Source organism: Zea mays, chromosome 1 (assembly GCF_902167145.1).
Source record: "Zea mays cultivar B73 chromosome 1, Zm-B73-REFERENCE-NAM-5.0, whole genome shotgun sequence".
NCBI classification, from domain to species: Eukaryota; Viridiplantae; Streptophyta; class Magnoliopsida; order Poales; family Poaceae; genus Zea; species Zea mays.
The window spans coordinates 211,574,785-211,602,781 of NC_050096.1; the positions used below are offsets into that span (position 1 = coordinate 211,574,785).

The 27,997-nt window shown below is 54.2% G+C and overlaps 1 protein-coding gene across 1 annotated transcript; it reads right to left on the minus strand.

Moving 5' to 3' along the window:
• Nucleotides 1-4,631: 4,631 nt before the first annotated feature.
• Nucleotides 4,632-27,740, minus strand: LOC109942013 (casein kinase II subunit alpha-4, chloroplastic). Its single transcript, XM_020543378.2, has 4 exons — nucleotides 27,607-27,740; nucleotides 7,354-7,623; nucleotides 7,121-7,262; nucleotides 4,632-6,655 (listed from the first exon to the last, which is right to left on the minus strand). Exons 1-4 carry the CDS (start codon nucleotides 27,738-27,740, stop codon nucleotides 6,449-6,451), a joined length of 753 nt encoding a protein of 250 aa, XP_020398967.1. The 3' UTR covers nucleotides 4,632-6,448.
• Between the last annotated feature and the right edge of the window lie 257 nt (nucleotides 27,741-27,997).

The following is a 27,997-nucleotide window of genomic DNA, read 5'->3' on the forward strand; positions in this document are numbered from 1 at the left end:
CACTTGGGCGAACCGTGCGAGGACGTGAAGGACGCCGGCGACTGCACGGCACTGCTCGACGCGTTCGTCTACATCGAGACGTCTTCCGCTGCTCTGCGCGTCTAGTGGTAATTCCATGACCTATAACCGCAGTAGTTCTTGGTATTATGGGGATGAAAATTTTTGTTTTGCGCTAGCGTAGCCTCCCCGTAATCCTACGGCTACGTCGTCCACACATCATATGCTAAGTGCATTGATCCTTTTGCATCATCGTACCTTATAGCACACCATGCATGTATTGTAGGCGTCCTAAAGCCGTTGCACACCTGACTTTAAATGCTCTTAGGTTAGGTTGTGTTTGCACGCCTTGTACTATCATCTATCTTGTATTTGATGTTTTGTACCTTGTACTTATTCGCCAATATATTGTTTTACAACATTCTTCTAGAATTTCCCTCGGGTGGTACCATACCTTTAGTTCAGTATGCCTCTAGTGGGTCCTTGGTACGTGTATGATTCTTGATTGGCCTGAGAGGGTTGTCGAATATATGGCCTTTCCTAGGACATGCCTCGAGGGTATAATCGTTAGGTGCTCTAGGGTGCGAGGGGCTCAAGATCTTATCCACTAGGTGCCCCGAGACGCAAGGGGCCTTAGGGGCTTATTCATCAGGTGCCATAGGTCATGAGGTGCCTCAAGGATTCATACATTAGGTGCCTCGGGGGCTTATCAGCTAGGTGCCCTAAGGCGTGAGGCGGCTCCGAGGGTTATTTGCAAGTAAGGGGCGCTAGGGGCTTTATCTATATAGTCCACTAGGGTGCATGGGGCACCCAAGCCTATTTGCTAAGTGCCCTCGAGGCACGAGGGACCCCAAGGGTTTATTTTTTAGATTCCGTAGGGGCTTATTTGGCGAATGTCTCGAGGCATATTGTGATATGAGGTGTATGAATCCCTTTGACCAAGATCCACAAGTGTTTCTTGTCACTATCTAAGGTAGCGCTTCCTTAGGTGCTGACAATATCGACAAGTCCTTCAAATAATCATGTGTTGTTGTTTCTATCGAGAGTTGTGGCATTGTTGTAAGCCTAATATTCACCCTTGGTATCCTGATCCAAGTTAGAGCATACTCCAAGGTAGAGAGCAGATAAGGAAGCCCCTAGACATCCTGGTTTTGTGGCTACCACATTTGGTGGCTAGCAAAGGACATCCAGGCCAAGTTGAAGAACTAATCTGTATTAAGTTTGAGTCCATCTCAGAGTTTAGGATTAGCCTAATGCTATATAAAGTATGTTTTTGATGATCCACCTATAGATGGAAAGATAATTTTGATAAGATAATCGACGACTTTGGTTTGACATTAAAATTTCTCCGGAGACTCCGAAAATTGTCGAAATAATCCAGTCTCCAAAATTTGGCAGGATGCTACGTACGGCATTTTGGACCATGTAACGTGTAGGGCCACCAGGAGAGCATGAATAGGGGTCTTTGGTTGTCCGTGAGACTATATAATCATTAGCCACGGCATATAATAGGGTCCAGGTTTTGCTTTAGATTAATTTGCCATTGAACGACCTCCGTTATCAGTTGTAAAACCCTAACATGAAGTGATTAATTCACTACTCGGTAAAGACCCGGATTCCGGTAGTGATTATTTATCTATGATTGTCGCTTTAGTTGTGCTGTGTTTTGTCTTGTGTGTGCATGTGTTATTTGATTCGTAACATAGCTAGATTAGCCTTTTTATTAGCGATATCAATTGAACTGTAAGACGGTTGATAACCAGACGAGAGGCGATGATAAAGACAGTAGAATTTAGGGGGTGTTTAAATATATTAGAGCTAATAGTTAGTTAGCTAAAAAATTGACAGTTAACTTAATAAATAGCTAGCTAACTATTAACTAATTTACTAATAATAGCTAATAGTTATACTGTTAACTAGGGTGTTTGAATATCTATAACTAATTTTAGCCACTGACTATTAGCTCTAGTGCATTATTCAAACACCCTCTTAGCTCTTTGTAATCTAAAATCGAATTGGTATGATCTGACCGAAGATGGAGAACTCTATCACCATCCACACTGGTGCTCTTTTGTCAAAGCAGGTTTGGCAACAAGTGGTCGGTACGTTCCTTTCCGGAGCTCACGGTCCTTGTTGCCAAGTTCACCGGATCTCTGGCGCAATCTCTGTCTGTGTCGCTGGTGTGGTCTCTGGTATGGTATGGAATCCCAATCCACTGGGCCGACGCAGAAGGGCGGGGCGGCACTTCGCTTTACGAGGATGGCAACCACTTGTTTGAGCGGGCGCGCGGATCCCATTCCCAGGCCAGCCCCCGGCCTGGCATCACATCCGGTTTCGAGGCGCGGTCAGGTAGTTGAGCGAGATCGCCTCCTCCTCCTTATCCTCTCGATATGATCCTCCGTCTGGCTCTGGCAGGCTGCCTGGAGCCTGGACCGCAGGAGTGGGTGAGGGATCGGGGTAGCTAGAAACGGCGACAGGGACAGGGATTAGCTAGGGGAGGGAACGGGAAAGTGACCCGCAAGCTTATCCCCGCCCGCCGCCGGCCGTGAAGCTAGCTGCTGCTGCCGTCGCCTCCATCCTCATCACAGGCTATCCATCTGCTTCCTGTGTGTGGTAAGAGACGTTTTGTTTTATTCTCTGGTGCCTGCGTGCGTAGACAGTATAGATAGCAATGGTTCAATACCCACCGGCCACCGCGTATTAATATTCTATACCTATATCCGTGACAAAAAAAAATTAGCCCTATCGAGTCACCCATTTTTACTTGTGGATATAGATTTTACCCTCATACTCATATCTATGTGGGTATAAGTCACCGGTCGGGTCACACATACCCACAAAGATTAAAAATCTACCAAAATAATATATTATACAAACATAGAGTATATTTATCTAAATATCATTACAAATTTCTAGCATCATTCAATCATCAATTTAACAACACCATAGATAATTGGATAATGTAGCAACACTAGGATAATACCATATAACACATTACATGTTCTATTACATGGTCATTAAGTAGTTGTTAAGCCTTTTATGACATATATTATCGTCCAAAAGGTTTTTAAAATAGTCAAAAGATATGGATGATTGAGCCCAAGTACATGCGTTTGAGTCAACTTTATACTGGTTATTTTATAACCACGGGATGAGGCCGAAACGTTATAATACCCCCATTATTAGGTAAAGATTTTCACCTAATAAAAGACGCATGATAGAATATTTCATCTAATAAATATAATAACCATCGGATATCGAGTCACGTTACCACCAAGTGCGTCAGATAACAATTACGCATGCTCGCACGGTTTGTTGAGGCTGACAATATTTGTCATTTTGTTATTTCATGTGCGCCCAACCCAACCCGATCACAGGTAGGCCAACCAGACGCGACGAGCTTGGATTAGGTAGCGGGCATGGTATTGGTAGTACCAAACCTGCCGCACTTTCCCTTTCTGTTCTTTGTCGTACCCATCCTGTTCCTAGCAGGCAGGCGGTCGGGCACAAATGCTGACGACAACAACGTTGGCTGTTGGATGGTCGTCGTAGGCCCAGCTCGGGCCCACAGGAGCCTTATCTCTATTTTTTTTATACAACTAGTGTATCGTCCGTGCTAACGCTACGATCACGTGGATAAAATAGATTGATGGAGACGACAACGACGTGGGTGAGAGAAAGGAGGCGGCATGGTTATGGAGAGGAAGGATGATCCAAATAATATTATCCATTAAATTTAAGTGAGTAAGGAGAAAAGAATTATCTAGTGAACTGAATAAACCACAGTTGCAGCGGCAGCTGCCGGTTTAGGTCAAGCATACGGATTTATTGGTTGGTGGATTTTGCAAAAATTTAAACTAATCGTATTATATAGTACTATAGATAACATTGATCTCTCTATTTCAAACAGTTATTTTGAGATGGAGAAAATAGATATTTTCTATTAGTGGAACAAATAATGTCTTGTGCGTCGAAAAGGATTGCATCACTACACCAAAATAGTGAACTTTTAGAGCCTAGACTCTAGGAAATTAGCCCTAAACTCTAGGAACCCTCGGAAGTTGGCTATTCCGTCGGAAGTTTGGCTCTCGGAATTTTTTTGTCGGAAGTTAGTTGTCCTCTAGGAAGTTAGCTAACTTCCTACAGCCAGCAGTGCCTCTCGGAAGTTAGTTTCCACCACTACACGACGGTTCACTTACAGCGACCTACAGTTGGTTGCTAAAACGGCCTTCAGCGACCTACGGTTGGTCGCTAAAAACTTTTAGCGACCCATAAGGATGGTCGCTGTAAGTGCCGTCGCTAAAGGCTTTAGCGACCGACATCTTTTTAGCGACTGACCGTCCATTGCTAATATTGTATATTTAGCGACCAACCGTGGGTTGTTGTACTATAGATTTAGCAACCAATCGTGAGTCGTTATACTATACATTTAGCAACCAACAGAAAGTTGCCCCTAGTTATAGTCGTTAATAATGATAATATACCATTAATTAGCATTCAACAACTGTTATATATACAAAAGCATCACAAATCACCAATTTTATACACATAATCACATAGATATACAAATTTAATTAGTATTGCACAATGATAGATCCACATCACATAAACCATCAACAAGCACCACAACAAAATCATTCACAAAACCTACACATGTTATTATGTTTTGCACATATTTGCAAACACTTTACAAAATCATTCACAAAAGTACTAACGCTTTAAGTGATTCGTAAAAGCCTTCACAAAAGCACTCCAACTTCTTGTATCCTCTTATTTTAAGGCACAAGCTTGTAGGGGTTGTGATGTCGCCACTTACTTGATGCTAACAAGACATTTCCTTCACCAAAGCCATCTTCAACACTTCACCCATAAAAAAGATCAATTCTCTTTTTCAATTGCCTGTCTGCAAGACAAGTGATAATTGCAATAAGTAACATGATATGTTAACCAGAAGGTATGCTAGCACCAGAAACGACCAAAGAAGATGGTATGTTAACATGATAATTGCAATAAGTAACATGATTTGTTTAACCCCAACAAGACAAATCTCTCTCTCCAGCGACGAGTAAGCAATCTGCCTTTCACATATTCCCTTCACCACATGGGCCGTGTCTCCCCAAGCTCTCAATAATTCCAAAGGCATTTCCAGCCTATGTCCATGCCTCCTCCCAACCTTTACACTCCCATATCGAGCTGTTCTTGCGCTATCAGTAATCAGTAATCTAGTGCCTACACAAATATCTGGAAAAGTTAAGACCATCAAGTCCAATGCAGCCTGACAGAAATAAAATGGTTGAACGTTGAAGTTGCAAAACTGTAAAACAGTTAGCTATCCTCAAGAAAACTGAACTTATTAGCCCATATTAGGTCACATGATAAACTGAACATGAAAAAAATACATCATAGCACCATGCTATGCATCTGTTTGGTCTTTACGATGGTTGTCTAGATACATAAAGGAATCAATTTGTTTTTTTGTCCAGACTCTAAACATCTATATTGTCGTTCAAATTCTGCCCATCATGTGAATTTGACTTGATCATGCATATCTAAATTTGGTTTACAGGAATGATATTACTCTCTCCACCCACAAAATAATGCAATTTTCGCATTTCGAGAAACCAAATGCTTTCAAGTTTAACCATAATCGTATGAAAAAATACTAACATTTATGGTACAAAATAAATATCATTAGATCATATGAAATATACTTTCAATCTTTCATAATAAACTGATTTGAAGACATAAATGTAAATACTATTCACTGTAAACTTGGTCAAATTTGAACTACTTAAACGGGCACAAATGTCATAGTTGCATTCTTTTGTGGACAGAGGGAGTATATGTCAATGACTAATCATAATCTAATAATAATTTACGAACTGTGATATTCAAGAAAATAAGGTATTGTAAGTCATCTGCATTATTTTCTGCAGGTTCAATTGTTGTTCCATAAGTGACTCAATACTCAATAGAGAGCATCTAAAGCTCCAAACAGATGCAGAGGTACCATATTCTAATATTCACTAATCAACATACAATGATTAGTCAACACCAGCTTATCGGCCAAAGTACTTTTGCAAACAAAGGCAAGGAACTATTTCATAAAATTAGTTATCTTTTTTCTGTGTGCACAATAAGATCAAAGGGGCTAACAAGTTACACCAAGTAAGTTGCATGGCATTAAGAGGTTTACCTCTGTTACGATATGCCTTATATTTATAAACTATATTAGCTAAAATAACATAAATCAAAGCATACTTATCAGCCTAATGGAACTCATAGAATTTCTAAGGTCAGTGACCTGCAAGAAAAATAATAGAATTTAATTTTACATTGATTGCAAAGGTCCTCAGAATCAAACAGGTATATCATGAAAAAGAAACAAAAAATGAAATAGCTGAACCATGAACAAGACCATATAAGCAAGAGATATGAGCACTTTCGAGGTTCAGATTCTTGCCTTCAATAATTCAAAAATATAGTATCTGATATCATAATCAGATAACGCAGGGTAGAGTACTTTGAAGTCAGTGTTGTTGACATGTTCAAAGATCAGACTAGGTGTCTTTGATTCATCATCTCTGACAATATCAAGTAGTTTTACAATGTTAGGCCCTCCATATAAGTTGTAAAGTATCTTTATTTCCCTCTTTATCTGAATCATTATAAAAGACATCCACATGAATCCTTATGATGTCACACAAATCTAAGCAAAAAATAGAAGGAAAAAAAGATAAAAATCAAAATATCTCTACAGCTGAAAAGCATATTGTGTAAGCCTAAAATGGATCAAATAAAAATAAAATCACAATTTTGCATGGACAAACTCCTATACAAACGTGCGTGCAAGATGACATGGCTATATGAGAGTGATTTGAAGCTACAATGTCTCCAAACCACACTGCCTCATGCCCTTTGGCGTCCTAAGTGGATAAGTAGTAGAAGCAACTAGCCACCTAGATAATCCTCAAGCCTAACACAGAATTAGCTGAGATTGGAAGACATTGGTGTAGTCCAATGTGGCCCTACAAGGCAGTCCCCGTGTGTCAGATTTATGATTCCATCCGTAGCGCTGGTTCCTAGAAATGTGACAACCACCGCAACAGAGCATTGTAAAAGCAAAGTTGATCTTCTTCTTCTTATTCACGGGCTTCAGGATCTTAATGACGCATCTCTCATCGCTCCTGGCCCAGAACCCTTCGAACACCTCGCTGTACTTCCCCCTCCCCACCTTCCGCAGCACCTCATACCCATCCTGCTTCCTGCACGGACAGACGAATCAGAAATAAAACCTTACACCATTCAAATCTGGGGATCAAAGTGTAAAGCCGAGCTCCAGCTCCATGTGCCTACCCCCACTGGATGTCGAGCGACTCGTAGTCCCAGTACTCCTTGGGGCGCTGGGCGTTGGCATCGGCGTAGACGCGCGCCACCGAGGCGGCACCACCGAGTTGCCGCGTGGCCCGACCGAAGCGCGACGTCATGGGGAGCGGGGCCTCAGCCGCAGCTGCCGCGGCGGCAGCGTAGGCCGTCGGGGCGAGGCGGTGGCGCCGGTGGTGGTGCCCGTGGTGCGGGACCGCGGTGGAGAGAAGGAAGCGTAGGAAGAGATAGAGGCGGCGGCGGCTGGGAGAGAAGTCAGGGAGCGTGCGGCTGCTAGGGTTAGGTAGATGGGCCCCTAGTGGGCCTTAGGGTTAGGAAGGGTTTTCTTTTTTTCGAAATGCATTTTTAAATTACTCAAAAATTCATAAAAATTTTACCAAATAAATAATAAACATTTGAATAAATTATTACGAATGCAAATAAATAATAAACATTTGAAACGACTTTCAACTCGAATCTAATCTGTACTACTTATTAAGGCAGTAAGGGGTAGGCTGCCATTCCGTTCCGATTCCCCCTCTCCGCACAGTCCATTCTCACCATTCCCATTCCTTGTTCTGCCTTTCCGATTCCCCCTCCCCGCACAGTCCATTCTCACCATTCCCTGTTCTGCCTTTCCGATTCCCCCCTCCGCGCACAGTCCATTCTCATGTTCGGTCACCATTCCCTGTTTCCTTTCTCATTCTCCCCTCCCCACAAAGCCCATTCTCATTCCCATTCCCACGTACATCCCACGCCTAGCTAAAATTAAATTAAAAATAGGCCCTAAGAGGATTCGAACCCGCGACCCCTCAAGTAAATGTACTCGTAGCTACCACTACATCACATGTGTGTTTATATTTACATCTATTATAGTAAAAACATATACTACATCTCTCTCGAAGCCCACCTGCTACCCTTGCATAATGTGTAGTAGTAGATAAGTATCACCGAGATTATTAAATTATATATTTGGATTGAGGGAGTAGTATTTAAAGAAGAGCCTTGCATGCAATTTCTTTTATTTGAATAATGTTTTCAACTTAAATTCCTTTTTTTTTGCATGTGTGACATTTATTCTCTGTAATATTTTTCCATGGATCTGACTTATAAGTCATTTTCATAAACCAATGCCAAAGATGAATCCATGTTTTTTACTTGGAAACCCTGAACAAACACCACTAGCATGAGGCGTTCACGTTGGCGTCGCTCATTGACGATGAGAAGAAACTTGGCGACTGCCAGTTCGACCTCTGGAAGCAGTCCTACGTGGCCCATGCGTCGCTGTGTATGGCAAGCTCCGGCACAACCGCCGCTTGGATGCGGTCCAGAGCGGCTGCACCGCGTTGTCCATCGTCAAACATGGGGACCTCATGGTCGTCGCCAATGCCGACGACTCTCGGGTTGTTCTGGGCACCGCAACCGACGACGGCGCCATCACGCCGTCCAGCTCATCATCCACTTGAAGCCCAACCTGCCATGTAAGTCGCTACTGACCGGCCATGAATTCTTGTGCGCTGGGATGACGGCCATTGTTGTTGTTGTGTGAGTGTCCTCGAACAAGATGTATGTAGAGGAGTAGCACATCCGGTGGTGCAACGACCAAGTGTACTACCTCGATGATGAGCCCGGGGTGCACTTCATTTGGTAGCCCAGCCAAGAGTCATCGGTACTCACCATGTCGCGCGCGTTCGACGACTACTATATCAAGAATTGTGACATCATCTCGGCGCTGGAGGTAAGCAGAGGAGGACCGACAACAATGACCACTCGCCATCGTCGGGGTAGCTTTTGTGTCGGCCTGCCTTTAATTCTCTTCGGAAACACACACTTGCATTTTTTGTTTAAGCAAGCGTGTATGGTGGTGCGTGCCTATTGACTAACGATGTACGATGGAACTTCTACCGGCAGGTGTGGCACGTGCTCTCCAATGACGAGACCATGCAAATCATGACATATATCGAAGTCTGCATGATACTGATGGTTGCAATGTAGTAGTGAAACAACTAAATCAAAATAACAAAATTTATGTATGGCTATGATCACAAATGGATTATAAAATATTTTCTTATAACAATATAAGACACATTTTGTATATAAGTTATCATGGTATTATATGTTCCCGTTGCAACGCATGGGTACTCACCTAGTATCATATAAGCACAAAGAACAATAGAACACAATTGTATACTTGTCGGCGTTTCGAGACCGGGGGTCCCTGGGCCGACGAGTGAATGTCGCCGCGTGCACCAGCCCAGATGGGTCAGCGCGAGGCCGAGCGTGAAGGGGGAAAGTGAGCTGGCCGGAGATGGGCGTGAGAGAGGTGGAAATCCCGCGGCCTTCGTGTTCGTCCCGCGCCCAGGTCGGGTGCGCTTGCAGTAGGGGATTACAAGCGTCCACGCGGGAGAGGGAGCGAGCGGCTTCAAGCGAGCGCCTGTCTCGTCCTCGTCCCCGCGCGGCCAACCCTCTCTAAGAGGGCCCTGGTCCTTCCTTTTATAGGCGTAAGGAGAGGATCCAGGTGTACAATGGGAGGTGTAGCAGAGTGCTACGTGTCTAGCGGAGGAGAGCTAGCGCCCTGAGTACATGCCATCGTGGCGGCCGGAGAGGTTTTGGCGCCCGGTTCGTGTGATGTCGTGGCCGTCGGAGGAGCGCTGGAGCCTGGCAGAGGGACAGCTGTGGCAGAGGGACAGCTGTCGGGGCTGTCAAGTCCTTGCTGACGTCCTCTTGCTCCCGTAAGGGGGCGGAGAGCTGCCGTCGTCAGGGAGCGTGCGGGGCGCCATCATTGCCTATCTGGCGGAGCGAGCCAGATGGTACGCCGGTCTTGTTCCTCGTAGCCTGAGTCAGCTTGGGGCAGGGTAATGATGGCGCCTCCCGTTGACGTGGCCGGCTCGCGCCCTAGGTTGAGCGATGTGGAGGCTCTCCGAGGTCGAGGTCGAGTCTGTCTTCCGTGGCCGTGGTCGAGTCCGAACCCTGGGTCGGGCGAGGCGGAGACCGTCGGCTGAGGCCAGGGCTGACTCTGAGCCCTGGGGTCAGGCGAAGCGGAGTTCGTCGTCTTCTGGGGCTGAGCCTAAGTCCGAGCCCTGGGTCGGGCGGAGCAGAGTTCGTCGTCTTCCGGGGCTTAGCCCGAGTCCGAGCCCTAGGTCGGGCGGAGCGGAGTTCGTCGTCTTTCGGGGCTTAGCCCGAGTCCGAGCCCTGGGTCGGGCGGAGCGGAGTTCACCGTCTTCCGGGGCTGAGCCCGAGTCCGAGCCCTGGGTCGGGCGGAGCGGAGTTCGCCGTCTTCAGGGGCTGAGCCCATGTCCGAGCCCTGGGTCGGGCGGAGCGGAGTTCGTCGTCTTCCGGGGCTTAGCCCGAGTCCGAGCCCTGGGTCGGGCGGAGCGGAGTTCGTCGTCTTCCAGGGCTTAGCCCGAGTCCGAGCCCTGGGTCGGGCGGAGCAGAGTTCGCCGTCTTCCGGGGATGAGCCCGAGTCCGAGCCCTGGGTCGGGCGGAGCGGAGTTCGCCGTCTTCAGAGGTTGAGCCCAAGTCCGAGCCCTGGGTCGTGCGGAGCGGAGCTTCCTATGGCGCCTGAGGTCGGGCCTGACTACCTGTCAGCCTCACTCTGTTAGGTGGCACTGCAGTCAGTGCGGCGCAGGCGGCGCTGTCCTTCTGTCAGGTCGGTCAGTGGAGCGGCGAAGTGACTGCGGTCACTTCGGCTCTGTCGACTGAAGGGTGCACGTCAGGATAATGGTGTCAGGCCACCTTTGCATTAAATGCTCCTACGATTTGGTCAGTCGGCGCGGCGATTTGGTCAGGGTCGCTTCTTAGCGAAGACAGGGCCTCGGGCGAGCCGGAAATGTGTTCGTCGCTGGAGGGGGGCCTCGGGCGAGACAGAGATCCTCCGGGGTCGGCTGCCCTTGTCCGAGGCTAGGCTCGGGCGAGGCGTGATCGAGTCCCTCGAATGGACCGATCCCTGACTTAATCGCACCCATCAGGCCTCTGCAGCTTTATGCTGATGGGGGTTACCAGCTGAGAATTAGGAGCCTTGAGGGTACCCCTAATTATGGTCCCGACAGTAGCCCCCGAGCCTCGAAGAGAGTGTTAACACTCGCTTGGAGGCTTTTGTCGCACATTTTTGCAAGGGGACCAGCCTTTCTCGGTTGCGTTTTGTTCCGGTGGGTGCGCGCGAGCGCACCCGCCGGGTGTAGCCCCCGAGGCCTCGGAGGAGTGGTTTGACTCCTCCGAGGTATTAATGCCTCGCGCAATGCTTTGGCTGGTCTGGTCGTTCCCTCATGCGAGCTGGCCGTAGCCCGGGTGCACGGTCGGGTCCCAAGTTCTCGGGCTGGTATGTTGACGTTGTCAACGGTTTGGCCGGAGCCGGGTTTGCGAGAGCAGCCCTCGAGCCTCTGCACAGGGCGAGAGGACGATCAGGGAAAGACTCGACTTTTTTACATACGCCCCTGCATCGCCTTTCCGCAAGGAGGAGGGGGGGAAAGCGCCATGTTGCCCTCGGTGGGTGTCGAACATGGTGTCTCCGGTGAGCTGCTGGCGGGTAATCCGAGCGGACGTCCGTGCCCCATTTGCTAGGGGTCGGCTAGAGGCCCAGAGGCGCGCCTAAAAGTACCTGCGGGTGATCTGCCGGACCCGGTCCCCTGTCGACGGGGTCCGAGGGCTCGATGCCTCCCTCTGATGGGATTCCGTTACAAGATCGTTCCCGCTGGTCTCGGAAATGTCCTAGGGTACCTCGGGAGCGCAGCCCGAGCCTTGGTTATGTATCGAACGTACCCATGGTCATCCCTCGCTCTGTGTCTGAGGCGGCTGTGAACCCTTCGAGGGACAGCCTTCGAACCCCTGATCAGTAGTGGGCGCGGAGCCCGAGTAGCCTGAGGCGGTCGTTGAACCCTTCCGAGGGGCCGGCCTTCGAACCTCTGACCAGTAGTGGGTGTGGAGCCCACGCGCTCTGAGGCGGCTGTTGAACCCTTCCGAGGGGCCAGCCTTCGAACCTCTGATCAGTAGGGAGGCTCGGAGCCTGGTTCCTTCACGGAGAAGGATCCTTTTCGGGGTATCCCCCTTTTCCCGGTCCCTGTTGTAAGAGAGAGAAAGAGGAAAAAAGGAAAAGGATTCGAAATCGAATGACGTGGCGTACCTTTTTTGACGCGGTCATTATGGCGAAGGCGAAGCGTCGCTCGCTTCCCCTGTCAGAGGCGCCGCCTTTCCCGCCGCGGAGTTAATGCGACGGGGCGTGTGGTTCGCGGGGCGGCCGTTGCGCGTGCGCGAGCCGTTTCGAGGAACGGAACACGGGCGCGTCGTCTTCACGTCGTGAGAGAGGGTTCTCTCGCTGTCCCCGGATGGAACGTAAGCTTGGCTGACGACGTGACCGCTGCTCCTGCCCGCCTCCCACCGCCATTACTGCCGGCCCATTTTTGGCCATATTGACCGTCGCGCCAGGCTGGCGCTACCGGGTCATGTGCTGGGTCGCCTCGAGTCGCAGCATTGGTTCCGTAGTCGAGGAGGCGCGGTAGTGGCGCGGGTGGCGGTGCAGTCGCTCGCACGCAGCATCCGGCGCGCCGGTTGCATGACGCGTGGGCCTGGGCCTCCATGCTGGGCACGTTGGAAGTCGGAGAAGTGCGCCCACTTGGCGCGGTTGCATGCCGCCTGCATGGCTACCCGCCCTTTCGCCCGCTGGTCTGGGCAAAAGTGGAGGGCCGCTTGTAAACACTGGGCGGTTGCATGCACCGCGCGTGGCGGTTTGGCTTCTTCTGCTCTGGGCCGGCTTGCATGACGTGTGGGACCCAACCCCCGCGCTGTAGGGGGAGGACCTTGGAGCGTGTTGGAGAAGACTCAGCCCGTGATGGCTGGGGACGCAAGTAGGGAGAGTCGCCTTTAAAAGGAGGGTGACCCCCTTGAAAGGCGACCATGTCTTCGCGCTCCCTTATGCATCGTGTCTTTCCACCTTCCGAGCGCTCGGATGGGGATGCCCGCAGTCCTTCCGCCTTGTCGTTGGGGGGGGAACGCAACTCCGTGGGAGTTGGTACCTTTCAGCCATCGTTCGGCTTCAAGGATTTTCATCATGCAGCCCGGCTGCATCCCCTCGCCGGTGGTCACCCGAGACGGTGACCAGCAGCTCCTGGGTGGGGAGAAGCAAGCCGGGCTGCGATCTTGGTCCCACCCTCAGCTTCAAGGATGTTCATCATCCTCGCTGGGGTGGGGGCCGGGCTAAGCCGGAGCTCTACCTCCCGCGCGGTTTCGTGGGTCAGCCTCTCCTTCATCGTTCGAGGGAGAGGGTGCTCACTGGCCCTGCGAGAGGGGTGGACTTCGACAACGCGGGGTAGCTGGCCGACTGCGGGCGTCGTCAGCCTCGGCGCGTTGGACTCGCCGGCTTGGCTCCCGGTGCCCCCTCCTGCCGCGAAGGCGGTTGTCGCGCCGTGCGCACGGGAGGACCGCCCAAGATGTTGCGCGCTGCCGGGGCGGCGTTCGTGTTCTGGGGCAGTCCTGCCTTTGCACCGGTACGGCGCCTCCACGCGGAGGTCGGTGCCCCACTCGTCCGGGAGGATCTGAGTGGGGATTTGCCGGAGGGCTGACGGCCCCTGTCGTCGGTGCCGAGGTGGAGGCGGCTCGAGAAGTCCCTGTTGCCGACGGGATCACCGCCACCATCCGCGCTTCGGGCCTCCGGCTCTTTGTACTTGTCCTCGCCCCTCGAGCGTCGGCGTAGGCGAGGGCAAGGTTGCAGCAGCGTCCGCCCTGAGGCCATCGCTGCTGCAGTTCGGCCACCCGGAGCGGGGGTCGTTGTTGTTGCTGCCGGAGCGGGCGACGGCGAGCCGCCCGTCGGTCTTCTGCTGCTCCGTAGGCTCCCCCCCCCCCCCGTCGAGTGGGGTTGTTCGTACCTGCGGAGACGGAACCGGAGTTCCGTTTGTAATGGCACTTTGAATGCCGGTGTTTTTGTTCATTGTGGCTGTCGAGGCCTGAACATGTATGTAATTTTGGGCACAAAGCCATGTTTTTCCTCATTTTCGAGCACTAAGACTCGCCTGTTGGTTGTCTGAACCGCTTCACCAAGCGTGAGTTGCCCCATGTAAAGGTGACGAGTGAGGTATCCGTAACCCGGAGGCGTAGGAGTCCCTCGGCTCGGTCAGCCTTGTCGTCCGAGGCTTCTCTTGCTTAGTTAAAGGAACCCCTCGGCCGCTCTTCGATGAGCCGAGGCCAGGGGTAGCGGTGTCAGCACGAACAGAGGCGGAGTTGGTTCGAAAAGAAGACCTGGTCGGCCGGAGCCTGGCCTGGTCGTCCGTTAGCGGGACCGACGCCGGAGTTGATCTTCCGAGGTCTCGGGCCGGGCTGATGTCTTCGGGGGACAGCTGGCCGAGGCCTCGGGGTGACCAGCCGAGCCGCCTGCTCGGGCCGGATTCTCGGAGAAGATCCTGGCGGCGATGGCTCGGGCGTGGTGATGACGTCGTCCTTCAGAGTGGAGATCCTCAGACCGCGTCGCCGTCCGAGGCCAGGTCGGACCTCGCCGAAGGTGTAGTTGATGCCGAGGGTGCTGCCACTCCCTTCAACCGTCAAGATCCGAGCCTGCGGGATCGGATCATCTTGTAGCGTGTGTTTTCTGCGGCCGCCGAGGCCCAAACACACCCTCGCCGTGTTGTAAAGTTGCGTCTCTTTTCCTCTTGTTTCGAGTATCTGGACTTTTTCGTCGGTAGCAGAATTGTCTGTGTGAGCGAGAGTTGCTTCTCGCGGAAGGTGATGAGTGAGGTATCTGTATCCCGGAGGCGTAGGAATCCCTCGGCTCAGTCGGCCTTGCCGCTTAGCGCACTCTTGTCCGTCCATAGGGTTCTGCCACCGACGCAGTCGAGAAGGCTCGAAGAATCGCTTCGGCAGAGGAGCTTTCGGGCGTGGAGACTTGTTCGGTCCGCGGAATCACTTATCCGAATGTGAGTTACTTATCGCAGAAGGTGATGAGTGAGGTATCCGTATCCCAGAGGCGTAGGAGTCCCTCGGCTCGGTCAGCCTTGGCTGCTTACGTGTACTCCATCGTTTTCAGGATCCACTTTCGAAGTAGTCGAAAAGCACAAAAGACATTCTGGCAGAAAGGATCTTTTTTCGAGGAAAAAATTCGACGCAGAGGGGGTTCCCCCCTTTTAGCCCCTGAGGGAGGGTCGGGCTTTGCCAAGGCAAGGCTGACCCTTCCTTGATGACTAAACTTTGCGTGGGAGCGAGGTATATGAACAACTTGAAAACATCTTAAGGGTAGAAGCGACGTAGCTGTTGGATGTTCCAAGCGTTGCCGTAGACCTCGCCTTGACTGTTGGCCAGCTTGTACGTTCCGGGCTTCAGAACTTTGGCGATGACGAGTGGCCCCTCCCAGGGGGGCGTGAGCTTGTGCCGCCCTCGGGCGTCTTGTCGCAGCCGAAGCACCAGGTCGCCCACCTGGAGGTCTCGGGACCGGACCCCTCGGGCGTGGTAGCGTCGCAGGGACTGCTGGTACCGCGCCGAGTGTAGCAAGGCCTTATCCCAAGCCTCTTCCAGCTGGTCCAGCGAGTCTTCTCGACTAGCTTGGTTGCTTTGGTCGGCGTAGGCCTTCGTCCTCGGGGAACCGTATTCTAAGTCTATGGGCAAGATGGCCTCGGCCGCATACACTAGAAAAAACGGCGTGAAGCCCGTGGCTCGGCTCGGCGTTGTCCTTAGGCTCCAGACTACCGAGGGGAGTTCCTTCATCCATCGCTTGCCGAACTTGTTGAGGTCGTTGTAGATCCGAGGCTTGAGTCCTTGTAGAATCATGCCGTTGGCACGCTCTACTTGCCCATTCGACATGGGGTGAGCCACGGCGGCCCAGTCCACCCGGATGTGGTGATCCTCGCAGAAGTCCAGGAACTTTCTGCCGGTGAACTGGGTGCCGTTGTCGGTGATGATGGAGTTCGGGACCCCGAAGCGATGGATGATGTTGGTGAAGAACGCCACCGCCTGCTTGGACCTGATGCTGTTTAGGGTCGGACCTCGATCCACTTGGAGAATTTGTCGATGGCGATCAACAGGTGCGTGTAGCCCCCGGGTGCCTTCTACAAGGGGCCGACGAGGTCCAGACCCCACACAGCAAAAGGCCAGGTGATGGGTATCGTTTGCAGAGCCTGGGCAGGCAGGTGGGTCTGCCTCGCGTAGAACTGACACCCTTCGCAGGTGCGGACAATTCTAGTGGCGTCGGCCACCACCGTCGGCCAGTAGAATCCTTGCCGGAAAGCGTTTCCGACAAGGGATCGAGGCGCCGCGTGATGGCCGCAAGCCCCCGAGTGTATCTCTCGTAGGAGTTCCTGACCTTCGGTGATGGAGATGCATCGCTGGAGGATGCCCGAGGGGCTGCGGTGGTAGAGCTCCTTCCCATCTCCCAGCAAGACGAATGACTTGGCGCGTCGCGCCAACCGCCGAGCCTCGGCTCGGTCGAGGGGTAGCTCTCCTCGGTGGAGATATTGCAGGTACGGGGTCTGCCAGTTTTGATTAGGCGTGACCCTGTTTCGCTCCCCCTCGACGCGCAATGCCTCACCCTCGGGGGCCGTGGGTGCCTCGGGCTGAACCGAGGGCGCCTCGGGCCGAGCTGAGGGTGCCTCGGGCCATGCCGAGGATGCCTCGGGCTGGGCCGAGGGTGCCTTGGGCTCGGGCGTGTCGTCGATCTTGATGGAGGGTTGATGCAGGTCTCGGGAGAAGGCTTCCGGGGGGAACCGTTATTCGCCCCGAGGCGGTACAGAGGCAGGCCTCTTTCACCGAGGTGCGGGATGAGACGGCTCAGGGCCGCAAGACATCCCATGACTCTCTGTACGCCTTTCAAGTCCTTGATGGCCCCATGCTGGTGACGGCTGCGATCTTCTCCGGGTTGGCTTCGATGCCCCGCTCGGAGACGATGAACCCCAAGAGCATGCCTCGGGGTACCCCGAAGACACACTTTTCGGGATTGAGCTTCACGCCTTTCGCCTTGAGACATCGGAATGTCACTTCAAGGTCGGAAAGGAGGTCGGAGGCTTTCCTCGTCTTGACTACGATGTCATCGACGTAGGCCTCGACCGTCCGGCCAATGTGTTCGCCGAACACATGGTTCATGCACCGCTGGTACGTCGCACCCGCATTCCTCAAGCCGAACGGCATGGTGACATAGCAGTACATGCCGAAGGGTGTGATGAAAGAAGTCGCGAGCTGGTCGGACTCCTTCATCCTGATTTGGTGATACCCGGAGTAGGCATCGAGGAAAGACAGGGTTTCGCACCCAGCAGTGGAATCCACGATTTGATCGATGCGAGGCAGAGGGTAGGGAACCTTCGGACATGCTTTGTTTAGACCAGTGTAGTCTACACACATCCGCCATTTCTCTCCTTTCTTTCTCACAAGCACAGGGTTGGCAAGCCATTTGGGATGGAATACCTCTTTGATGAACCCTGCCGCCATTAGCTTGTGGATCTCCTCGCCTATGGCTCTGCGCTTTTCTTCGTCGAATCGGCGCAGAGACTGCTTGACGGGTCGGGCTCCGGCTCGGATGTCCAGCGAGTGCTCGGCGACATCCCTCGGTATGCTGGGCATGTCCGAGGGACTCCACGCGAAGACGTCGGCGTTCGCGCGGAGAAAGTCAACGAGCACTGCTTCCTATTTGGGATCGAGCTCGGATCCGATCCGGACTTGCTTGGAGGCGTCGCTGCTGGGGTCGAGGGGGACGGACTTAACCGTCTCCGCTGGCTCGAAGTTGCCGGCATGACGCTTCACGTCTGGCACCTCCTTAGAGAGGCTCTCCAGGTCGGCGATGAGGGCCTCGGACTCGGCGAGGGCCTCGGCGTACTCCACGCACTCCACGTCGCATTCGAACGCGTGTTTGTACGTGGGGCCGATGGTGATGACCCCGTTGGGGCCCGGCATCTTGAGCTTGAGGTAGGTGTAGTTGGGGACGGCCATGAACTTCGCGTAGCATGGCCTTCCCAGTACCGCGTGGTAGGTTCCTCGGAACCCGACCACCTCGAACGTCAGGGTCTCTCTTCAGAAGTTGGAGGGCATTCCGAAGCAGACGGGAAGGTCGAGTTGTCCGATTGGCTGGACGCGCTTCCCGGGGATGATCCCATGGAAAGGCGCAGCGCCTGCCTGGACCGAGGACAAATCGACACGCAGGAGCCCGAGGGTCTCGGCGTAGATGATGTTGAGGCTGTTGCCTCCGTCCATGAGGACCTTGGTGAGCCTGACGTCGCTGATGACGGGGTCGACAACGAGCGGGTATTTCCCCGGGCTCGGCACGTGGTCGGGGTGGTCGGCTTGGTCGAAGGTGATGGGCTTGTCGGACTAGTCTAGGTAGACTGGCGCCGCCACCTTCACCGAACAGACCTCCCGACGCTCTTGCTTACGGTGCCGAGCCAAGGCGTTCGCCACTTGCCCACCGTAGATCATGAAGCAGTCGCGGACCTCAGGGAACTCTCCTGCCTGGTGATCTTCCTTCTTGTCATCGTCGTGAGCCCTGCCACCCTCCGCGGGTGGCTCGGCCCTGTGGAAGTGACGCCGAAGCATGGCGCACTCCTCAAGGGTGTGCTTGACGGGCCCTGGTGATAGGGGCACGGCTCCTTGAGCATCTTGTCGAAGAGGTTGGCACCTCCGGGGGGTTTCCGAGGGTTCTTGTACTCGGCGGCGGCGACAAGGTCCGCGTCGGCGGCGTCGCGTTTCGCTTGCGACTTCTTCTTGCCCTTCTTCTTGGCGCCGCGCTGAGTTGACGCCTCGGGGGCATCTTCCGGTGGGCGGCCCTGGGGCTGCTTGTCCTTCCGGAAGATAGCCTCGACCGCCTCCTGGCCAGAGGCGAACTTGGTGGCGATGTCCATCAGCTCGCTCGCCCTGGTGGGGGCCTTGCGACCCAGCTTGCTCACCAGGTCGCGGCAGGTGGTGCCGGCGAGGAACGCGCTGATGACATCCGAGTCGGTGATGTTGGGCAGCTCGGTGCGCTGCTTCGAGAATCGCCGGATGTAGTCCCGAAGAGACTCTCCCGGCTGCTGTCGGCAGCTTCAGAGGTCCCAAGAATTCCCAGGGCGCACGTACGTGCCCTGGAAATTGTCGGCGAAGGCTTGGACCAGGTCGTCCCAGTTGGAGATCTGCCCCGGAGGCAGGTGCTCCAACCAGGCGCGAGCGGTGTCGGAGAGGAACAGGGGGAGGTTGCGGATGATGAGGTTGTCATCGTCCGTTCCACCCAGTTGGCAGGCCAGCCGGTAGTCCGCGAGCCATAGCTCCGGTCTCGTCTCCCCCGAGTACTTTGTGATGGTAGTCGGGGGTCAGAACCGGGTCGGGAACGGCGCCCGTCGTATGGCCCGGCTGAAGGCTTGCGGACCGGGTGGTTCGGGCGAGGGACTCCGATCCTCCCCGCTGTCGTAGCGTCCCCCACGCCTGGGGTGGTAGCCTCGGCGCACCCTCTCGTCGAGGTGGGCCCGACGGTCGCGGTGATGGTGCTCGTTGCCGAGGCGACCCGGGGCCGCAGGCGCTGTGTTGCGCGTGCGCCTGGTGTGGACCGAGGCTTCCCGCATGAATCGGGAAGTCGTGGCATGATGTCCCGAGGGGTACCCCTGCCTTCGGGAGGCGGAGCTCTCGGCCCGTCGGACAACGGCGCCCTCCAGGAGATTCTTGAGCTCTCCCTGGATTCGCCGTCCCTCGGTGGTTGATGGCTCCGGCATCGTGCGGAGAAGCATTGCTGCTGCAGCCAGGTTCTGGCCGACCCCACTGGAAGCGGGTGGCGGCCTCATTCTGGCATCGTCGGCGATGCGGTGCTGGAAGCCCTGGGGTAGATGACGCATTTCCCCGGCCGGAGGTTGGCCCACCCATTCCTGCCCGACGTCCCGGCGGATCGGCTCAAGCGCTCCTGCTCCCTCGTCGAGCCTGACCTGCACCCCGCGGATTTGCTCGAGCTGTGGGTCATGGCCCCCCGCCTGAACGGGGACCATAGCTAGCTCCCGTGGGATGTCAACGCGAGGCACCGGCCTAGGGAGATCACCGTCCTCCGGCATACCGAGATGGTTGCCTTCGGAGGGACCCCCTAGATCGACGTGGAAACATTCGCGGCTTGGGCCGCAGTCCTCGTTGCCGAGGCTACGGCTACCGTCGGAACAGTCGGAAAGGCAGTAATTGCATGCGGTCATGAAGTCCCGCATGGCACTGGGGTCGCCAAGTCCAGAGAAATCCCAACAGGAGTCGGGCTCGTCATCTTCCTCGGACCCCGAGGGCCCGTAGGTTGAGACGTCCGTCAGCCGGTCCCAGGGTGACCGCACACGAAACCCCAGAGGGTTTGGACTCGCCTCTACGAGAGCGTCCGCCGAAGCGAAGCCGCTTGGCGGGCCGAGGCTGAATCCAAAGGGCGTGAGATGGGAATCGGTCGGTACCTCTTGGTCGACGGGCGGTGATGAAGTCACGTCGGGGACTGACTGCACCGTCGTCTCAGGTACGAGGGTGACATCCAGCAAGCCTTTCGCGAGCGTGCTGGCGTTGTCCGTTTGCTCGGAATCGGTGTGTTGCGGGGAGACGACGCTCGTCTTCGTCTCAAACGCGAGGTCGATGCCCGACGCGCCCCCCGTTGGGGTACTGGCGCCGTCGACTCGCTCGACAGCCGACGAGGCGCTGCCTCCTGCTTGGCCTTGGTTGCCTCGCCTCCTCCTCCGTCGGCGGGGGAGAGGACGGGGTGAGCTCGAATGTTGTTCTTCCACGACGCGGGGAAGACGTCGTCGATTCCGCCGCCGGCGGGCGGGCTGTCGGCCGCCATTGTCGCCGTCGCACGGTGGTGGAAGGAGTATCATGTCGTAGCTGCCGTCGAAGGACATCAACTCAAGACTCCCGAAACGGAGCACCATCCTGGGCCGGAGAGGTTGCTGGAGACTACCCATCTGGAGCTTGACGGGAAACTGTTCGTCAACACGCAGCAGGCCCCTACCTGGCGCGCCAACTGTCGGCGTTTTGAGACCGAGGGGTCCCTGGGCCGACGAGTGAATGTCGTCGCGTGCCCCAGCCCAGATGGGTCGACGCGAGGCCGAGCACGAAGGGGGGAAGTGAGGTGGCCGGAGATGGGCGTGAGAGAGGTGGAAATCCCGCGGCCTTCGTGTTCGTCCCGCGCCCAGGTCGGGTGTGCTTGCAGTAGGGTATTACAAGCGTCCACGCGGGAGAGGGAGCGAGCGGCTTCAAGCGAGCGCCTGTCTCGTCCTCGTCCCCGCGCGGCCAACCCTCTCTAAGAGGGCCCTGGTCCTTCCTTTTATAGGCGTAAGGTGAGGATCCAGGTGTACAATGGGAGGTGTAGCAGAGTGCTACGTGTCTAGCGGAGGAGAGCTAGCGCCCTGAGTACAGGCCATCGTGGCGGCCGGAGAGGTTTTGGCGCCCGGTTCGTGTGATGTCGTGGCCGTCGGAGGAGCGCTGGAGCCTGGCAGAGGGACAACTGTCGGGGCTGTCAAGTCCTTGCTGACGTCCTCTTGCTTCCGTAAGGGGGCGGAGAGCTGCCGTCGTCAGGGAGCGTGCGGGGCGCCATCATTGCCTATCTGGCGGAGCGAGCCAGATGGGACGCCGGTCTTGTTCCCCGTAGCCTGAGTCAGCTTGGGGCAGGGTAATGATGGCGCCTCCCGTTGACGTGGCCGACTCGCGCCCTAGGTTGAGCGTTGTGGAGGCTCCTCCGAGGTCGAGGTCGAGTCTGTTTTCCGTGGTCGTGGTCGAGTCCGAGCCCCTGGGTCGGGCGAGGCAGAGACCGTCGGCTGAGGCCAGGGCTGAGTCCGAGCCCTGGGGTCGGGCGAAGCGGAGTTCGTCGTCTTCTGGGGCTGAGCCTAAGTCTGAGCCCTGGGTCGGGCGGAGCGGAGTTCGTCGTCTTCCGGGGCTTAGCCCGAGTCCGAGCCTTGGGTCGGGCGGAGCGGAGTTCGTCGTCTTCCGGGGCTTAGCCCGAGTCCGAGCCCTGGGTCGGGCGGAGCGGAGTTCGCCGTCTTCCGGGGCTGAGCCCGAGTCCGAGCCCTGGGTCGGGCGGAGCGGAGTTCGCCGTCTTCAGGGGCTGAGCCCAAGTCCGAGCCCTGAGTCGGGCGGAGCGGAGTTCGTCGTCTTTCGGGGCTTAGCCCGAGTCCGAGCCCTGGGTCGGGCGGAGCGGAGTTCGTCGTCTTCCGGGGCTTAGCCCGAGTCCGAGCCCTGGGTCGGGCGGAGTGGAGTTCGCCGTCTTCCGGGGCTGAGCCCGAGTCCGAGCCCTGGGTCGGGCGGAGCGGAGTTCGCCGTCTTCAGGGGCTGAGCCCAAGTCCGAGCCCTGGGTCGGGCGGAGCGGAGTTCGCCGTCTTCAGGGGTTGAGCCCAAGTCCGAGCCCTGGGTCGGGCGGAGCGGAGCTTCCTATGGCGCCTGAGGTCGGGCCTGACTGCCTGTCAGCCTCACTCTGTCAGGTGGCACTGCAGTCGGTGCGGCGCAGGTGGTGCTGTCCTTCTGTCAGGTCGGTCAGTGGAGCGGCGAAGTGACTGCGGTCACTTCGGCTCTGTCGACTGAAGGGCGCGCGTCAGGATAATGGTGTCAGGCCACCTTTGCATTAAATGCTCCTGCGATTTGGTCAGTCGGCGCGGCGATTTGGTCAGGGTCGCTTCTTAGCGAAGAAAGGGCCTCGGGCGAGCCGGAAATGTGTTCGTCGCTGGAGGGGGGCCTCGGGCGAGACAGATCCTCCGGGGTCAGCTGCCCTTGTCCGAGGCTAGGCTCGGGCGAGGCGTGGTCGAGTCCCTCGAATGGACCGATCCCTGACTTAATCGCACCCATCAGGCCTTTGCAGCTTTATGCTGATGGGGGTTACCAGCTAAGAATTAGGAGCCTTGAGGGTACCCCTAATTATGGTCCCGACAATACTATAGTCATGTCCATACATAAACAAATCATGAAATAAACATACAAGCAATATTAAAAAAATAAATCACCACGCAATTTAGCGATCAATGTTTACTTATTTTATTTAATTTTTAGTCACTAACATCTACAGGTACGTTCAGGCAATAAGATTTGATAGTGATCCTTGCTCTATAGCGACCCACCGCTAGTCCCCGACGGTATATATAGCGACTAACCATAAGTTGTTAAATTTTAGACTTTTAGCGACCAACCGACCGTTGCTACAAAAGGATTTAGCGACTGACCGTCGGTCCCTAGCATTTAGCAACTAACAATTGGTACCTAATAAGGGTCGCTAAACATCAACCGTCGTGTAGTGTAGCTTTCTTTTTTCTCGATGGTTCAATATGATGGTGGAGAATTTTTTGTATGTATAAAATGGAGTGCACATAGAAACCACATCTCAGTGGGGGTTATTTGTTAAATGGATCTAAATTAATTTAAACTAGTGCTTTATTAGGGGGTATACATTACCATTTGCCTGCCCTGAAACGGGGTGCTCCGGCTGCCATATGATTGTCGAACCTGATTGGCCAAATCAAGACAGTTGCTTCCTACCTTTGTGGGACTGCTCCGTTTTCCTCCCTTTGGGCTTTTGGGTTGTTGGGTTGGGCGGCAACCACGACTTGTAGTTTCCAAAAACGTTTTATTGACCAAAGTTTGAATTTCATATTTTCAAATTCTAAACCGAAAACAGGACCGGTTTTTAATCTCACGCTGGAGCGAAAACGGTAAATTTTAACCGCTACTCACCGGTCGAGAAGTGAAACTATGGTGGCACCGGTGTTCCTATACTATGCCATTTTCAATGGATTGTTTCATCGCACTATTTTTAACTATTTTCAAGGCTACCATTTCAATATTTATCAGTGTATCTAGAGTTTCATGTCTATCTTTCTTCAACAATGCTAAATCCAATAACATTTTCTGGGCCAATCCAACAATGCTAGTACTACGATATGTCGCCATATGCCATGCCATGTCGCCATGCCGGTCTGCACCGAACCTCGATGGGCCTAGCCAGGCCGAGATCCCACATATTCAATACTAAATATATATATAAATTTTCTAGGCCAATACAACAATGCTAGTACTATGATATGCCGCCACAGTGGTCTGCACCGAACCTCGATGGGCCTGACCAGGCTGAGATCCCACATATTCAATACTATATATATATATATATATATATATATATATATATATATATATATATATATATATATATATATATATATATATATATATATATATATATATATATATATATATAATGAATTGCTCATATTCCATAGATATAGGGCTATTTGTTTCGGTTTTTTTCTCACGAGCTTTTCTGAGAATCTAGCTATGAAGAAAATCTGTCGGAAGAAAATCTGAGTATCGTGGGGATCACGTGCGGATGGAGATAAAGGGGTCTATAGGGTTTAGGATCTAGGAAGTGACGGATTTCTCATATCGCGAAGACTCGGACGATTGTGTGTTGACGTTGATTTTAGATGATTTTCATAGAAACGTGCTGAAAAGATGGACGTTTGATAGTGCACAACTACTTCTGGTGGCCAAAACCAGCAAAAAAGATGAAGCAAACATGCCCATATAATGTAAGCTAGGTAGCACCACAGCACAAAGCAGTATGCTAAGAGCAATTGCAGGACGTTCGGAAGAATTGGGAAGAAATGGCAGTTATGTGATGGGGACAAGATGTAAAAGAGATATATATGCGTTGAGAGAGCTCTTCAATACAATTGGGTGTTGTATTCCCTTCATAATGTATTGAGAACCTGATAGGGATTAATGGTGTGTTCGGTGGAGTGCAGAAGAATAGAGTAGCTCCATTCTTATTTTTTGATGTTTGGTTTCTGTCGGCGTTTCGAGACCGGGGGTCCCTAAGCCGACGAGTGAGTGTGCTGCGTGCCCCAGCCCAGATGGGTCGAGCGCGTGGGCGAGCACGAAGGGGGGAGAGGCGAGGTGGCCGGAGACGGGCGTGAGAGAGGTGGAAGTCCCGCGTCCTTCGTGTTCGTCCCGCGCCCAGGTCGGGTGCGCTTGCAGTAAGAGGGGTTACAAGCGTCCACGCGGGTGAGGGAAGCGAGCGGCCCCAAGAGAGCGCCTGTCCCGTCCTCGGTCCCGCGCGGCCAACCTCCTCTAAGAAGGCCCTGGTCCTTCCTTTTATAGTCGTAAGGAGAGGATCCAGGTGTACAATGGGGGGTGTAGCAGAGTGCTACGTGTCTAGCGGAGGGAGAGCTAGCGCCCTAAGTACATGCCAATGTGGCAGCCGGAGAGATCTTGGCACCCTGCTGGTGTGATGTCGTGGCTGTCGGAGGAGCAACGGAGCTTGGCGGAAGGACAGCTGTCGGAGCGGTCGAGTCCTTGCTGACGTCCACCTGCTTCCGTAAGAGAGCTGAGAGCCGCCACCGTCATAGAGCTTGGGAGGCGCCATCATTGCCTATCTGGCGGAGCTGGTCAGATGGGACACCGGTCTTGTTCTCTGCGGCCCGAGTCGGCTCGGGGTAGAGTGGTGATGGCGCTCCCTGTTGACGTGGCGGGCCCGCGCCCGAGGCCGGGCGACGTGGGGGCTCCTCCGAAGCTGGGGTCGAATCTGTCTTCCGTTGCCGAGGCCGAGTTCGAGCCCCTGGGTCGGGCGAGGCGGAAGTCGTTCGGCAGAGGCCAGGGCGGAGTCCGAGCCCTGGGGTCAGGCGAGGCGGAGTTCGTCGTCTTCCGGGGCCGAGCCCGAGTCCGAGCCCTGGGGTCGGGCGGAGCGGAGTTCGCCGTCTTCCGGGTCTTAGCCCGAGTCCGAGCCCTGGGTTCGGGCGGAGCGGAGTTCGCCGTCTTCCGGGTCTTAGCCCGAGTCCGAGCCCTGGGGTCGGGCGGAGCGGAGTTCGCCGTCTTCCGGGTCTTAGCCCGAGTCCGAGCCCTGGGGTCGAGCGGAGCGGAGTTCGCCGTCTTCCGGGTCTTAGCCCGAGTCCGAGCTCTGGGGTCGGGCGGAGCGGAGTTCGCCGTCTTCCGGGTCTTAGCCCGAGTCCGAGCCCTGGGTCGGGCGGAGCGGAGTTCCCTATGGCGCCCCTGGCGAGGCCTGACTGCCTGTCAGACTCACTCTGTCGAGTGGCACTGCAGTCGGAGTGGCGCAGGCGGCGCTGTCCTTCTGTCAGACCGGTCAGTGGAGCAGCGGAGTGACGGCGGTCACTTCGGCTCTGCCGGGGGGCGCGCGTCAGGATAGAGGTGTCAGGCCACCTTTGCGTTAAATGCCCCTACAACTCGGTCAGTCGGTGCGGCGATTTAGTCAGGGTTGCTTCTTAGCAAAGCCAAGGCCTCGGGCGAGCCGGAGATGTGTCCGCCGTTAAAAAGGGGGGCCTCGGGCGAGACGGAAGTCCCTCGAGGTCGGCTGCCCGAGTCCGAGGCTAGGCTCGGGTGAAGCGTGATCGAGTCACTCGTATGGACTGATCCCTGACTTAATCGCACCCATCAGGCCTCTGCAGCTTTATGCTGATGGGGGTTACCAGCTGAGAATTAGGCGTCTTGAGGGTACCCCTAATTATGGTCCCCGACAGTTTCCAACAAAAAAAGAAGCGGAATGGATCCTACAGTCTTCATATGAAAATTTACCATAAATAGTTGGAATGCTCCCAATCTATAAAAAACGACCGGATGTGAGTGCACTCTCGGATGCGAGCGCTCTCCTTCCTCTCCTATCCTCTACACTCATATGACTCTCCAACCAAACAGAGAACGAAATGACTCCGATCTATTATACTCTTCAACCAAACAAAAAATGGAGCAACTCTGTTCTGTTTGCCAAACGCAGAATAGAACAACTCTATTCTAAAAAACTGGAATGAAGCTGCTCTATTCTAGTTGACTCTCCAACCAAACAAACCATAACATCATATGCTTGTGAATCCACTCATAAAAGGCCTTCCACCCAGCGTGTTTAGAGAGCACGCAACCGACATGGGTTGAGGGAGTGCCTATGATCTTGAATCACAGGGGCTACAGATTGTAACCCAGTAAAGCATTTTCGTTCTCAGACAGGGGAGCATGTTGTAGTCAATAAGTCACTACAAGAAACTGATAAATGTTCGTGGGTAAAATTAAAAACGTGGGTACCCACGTTCTTACTTGAGTTAAGTTCATGGGTTATGTTAAGAACGTGGGTACCCACGTTCTTAAGTTAAGTTCGTGGGTCCTGGATAAAACCGTCGAACTTAACAAGTTAGGAACGTGGGTACCCACGTTCTTAAGTTAAGTTCGTCGGGTTTGTGGACACCATCGAACTTAATTCTGAAAAAACCTAGATCCAAAAATCCCACGCGCGCGCGGCTCTCTCTCACCCTATCTCATCCCGCCCACACACACGCTCCTCTGTCCTCTCTCACCAGCACCAGGCCGCGCCGCCGCCGCGCCACCGCCGACAGCCCACGCCGCCGCCGCGCCACCTCGAGCTCTAAGCAGGCGCAGGCCTCGTCCACCGCGCGCGGCTCACCTTCGAGGCGCTCCGCAGCAGGTACCAGCGCCAGGAGACCTCCGCCGGCGTCCGCAACCGCCATGACCTCCGCGCCTCCAGCCAGATGCTCTCCGCCGGCCACTGGCTCCACCGCGAGGTCCGCCTCGTCGACGGCATCCCCGGTGTCCTCGTCGGCGACGCCTTCTACTACCGCACCGAGATCTGCGTCGTCGGCCTCCACATCGCGCCTCAGGCCGGCATCGGCTACATCCCCCGTAGACTCCTCGACGTGGGCCAGTCCATCGCCACGAGCATCGTCTCCTCCGGAGGGTACCTCGACGACGAGGACACCGACGACGT

Coding starts and splice junctions, on each gene's coding strand:
- LOC109942013 (XM_020543378.2), bottom strand. CDS start 27,740: ATGGCGGTTGCGGACGCCGGCGGAGGTCTCCTGGCGCTGGTACCTGCT. Junction 7,624..27,606: donor GCGCGGCGGCGGCGTGGGCT/GTCGGCGGTGGC, acceptor CTTCTCTCCCAG/CCGCCGCCGCCTCTATCTCT. Junction 7,263..7,353: donor TCGCTCGACATCCAGTGGGG/GTAGGCACATGG, acceptor CTGTCCGTGCAG/GAAGCAGGATGGGTATGAGG.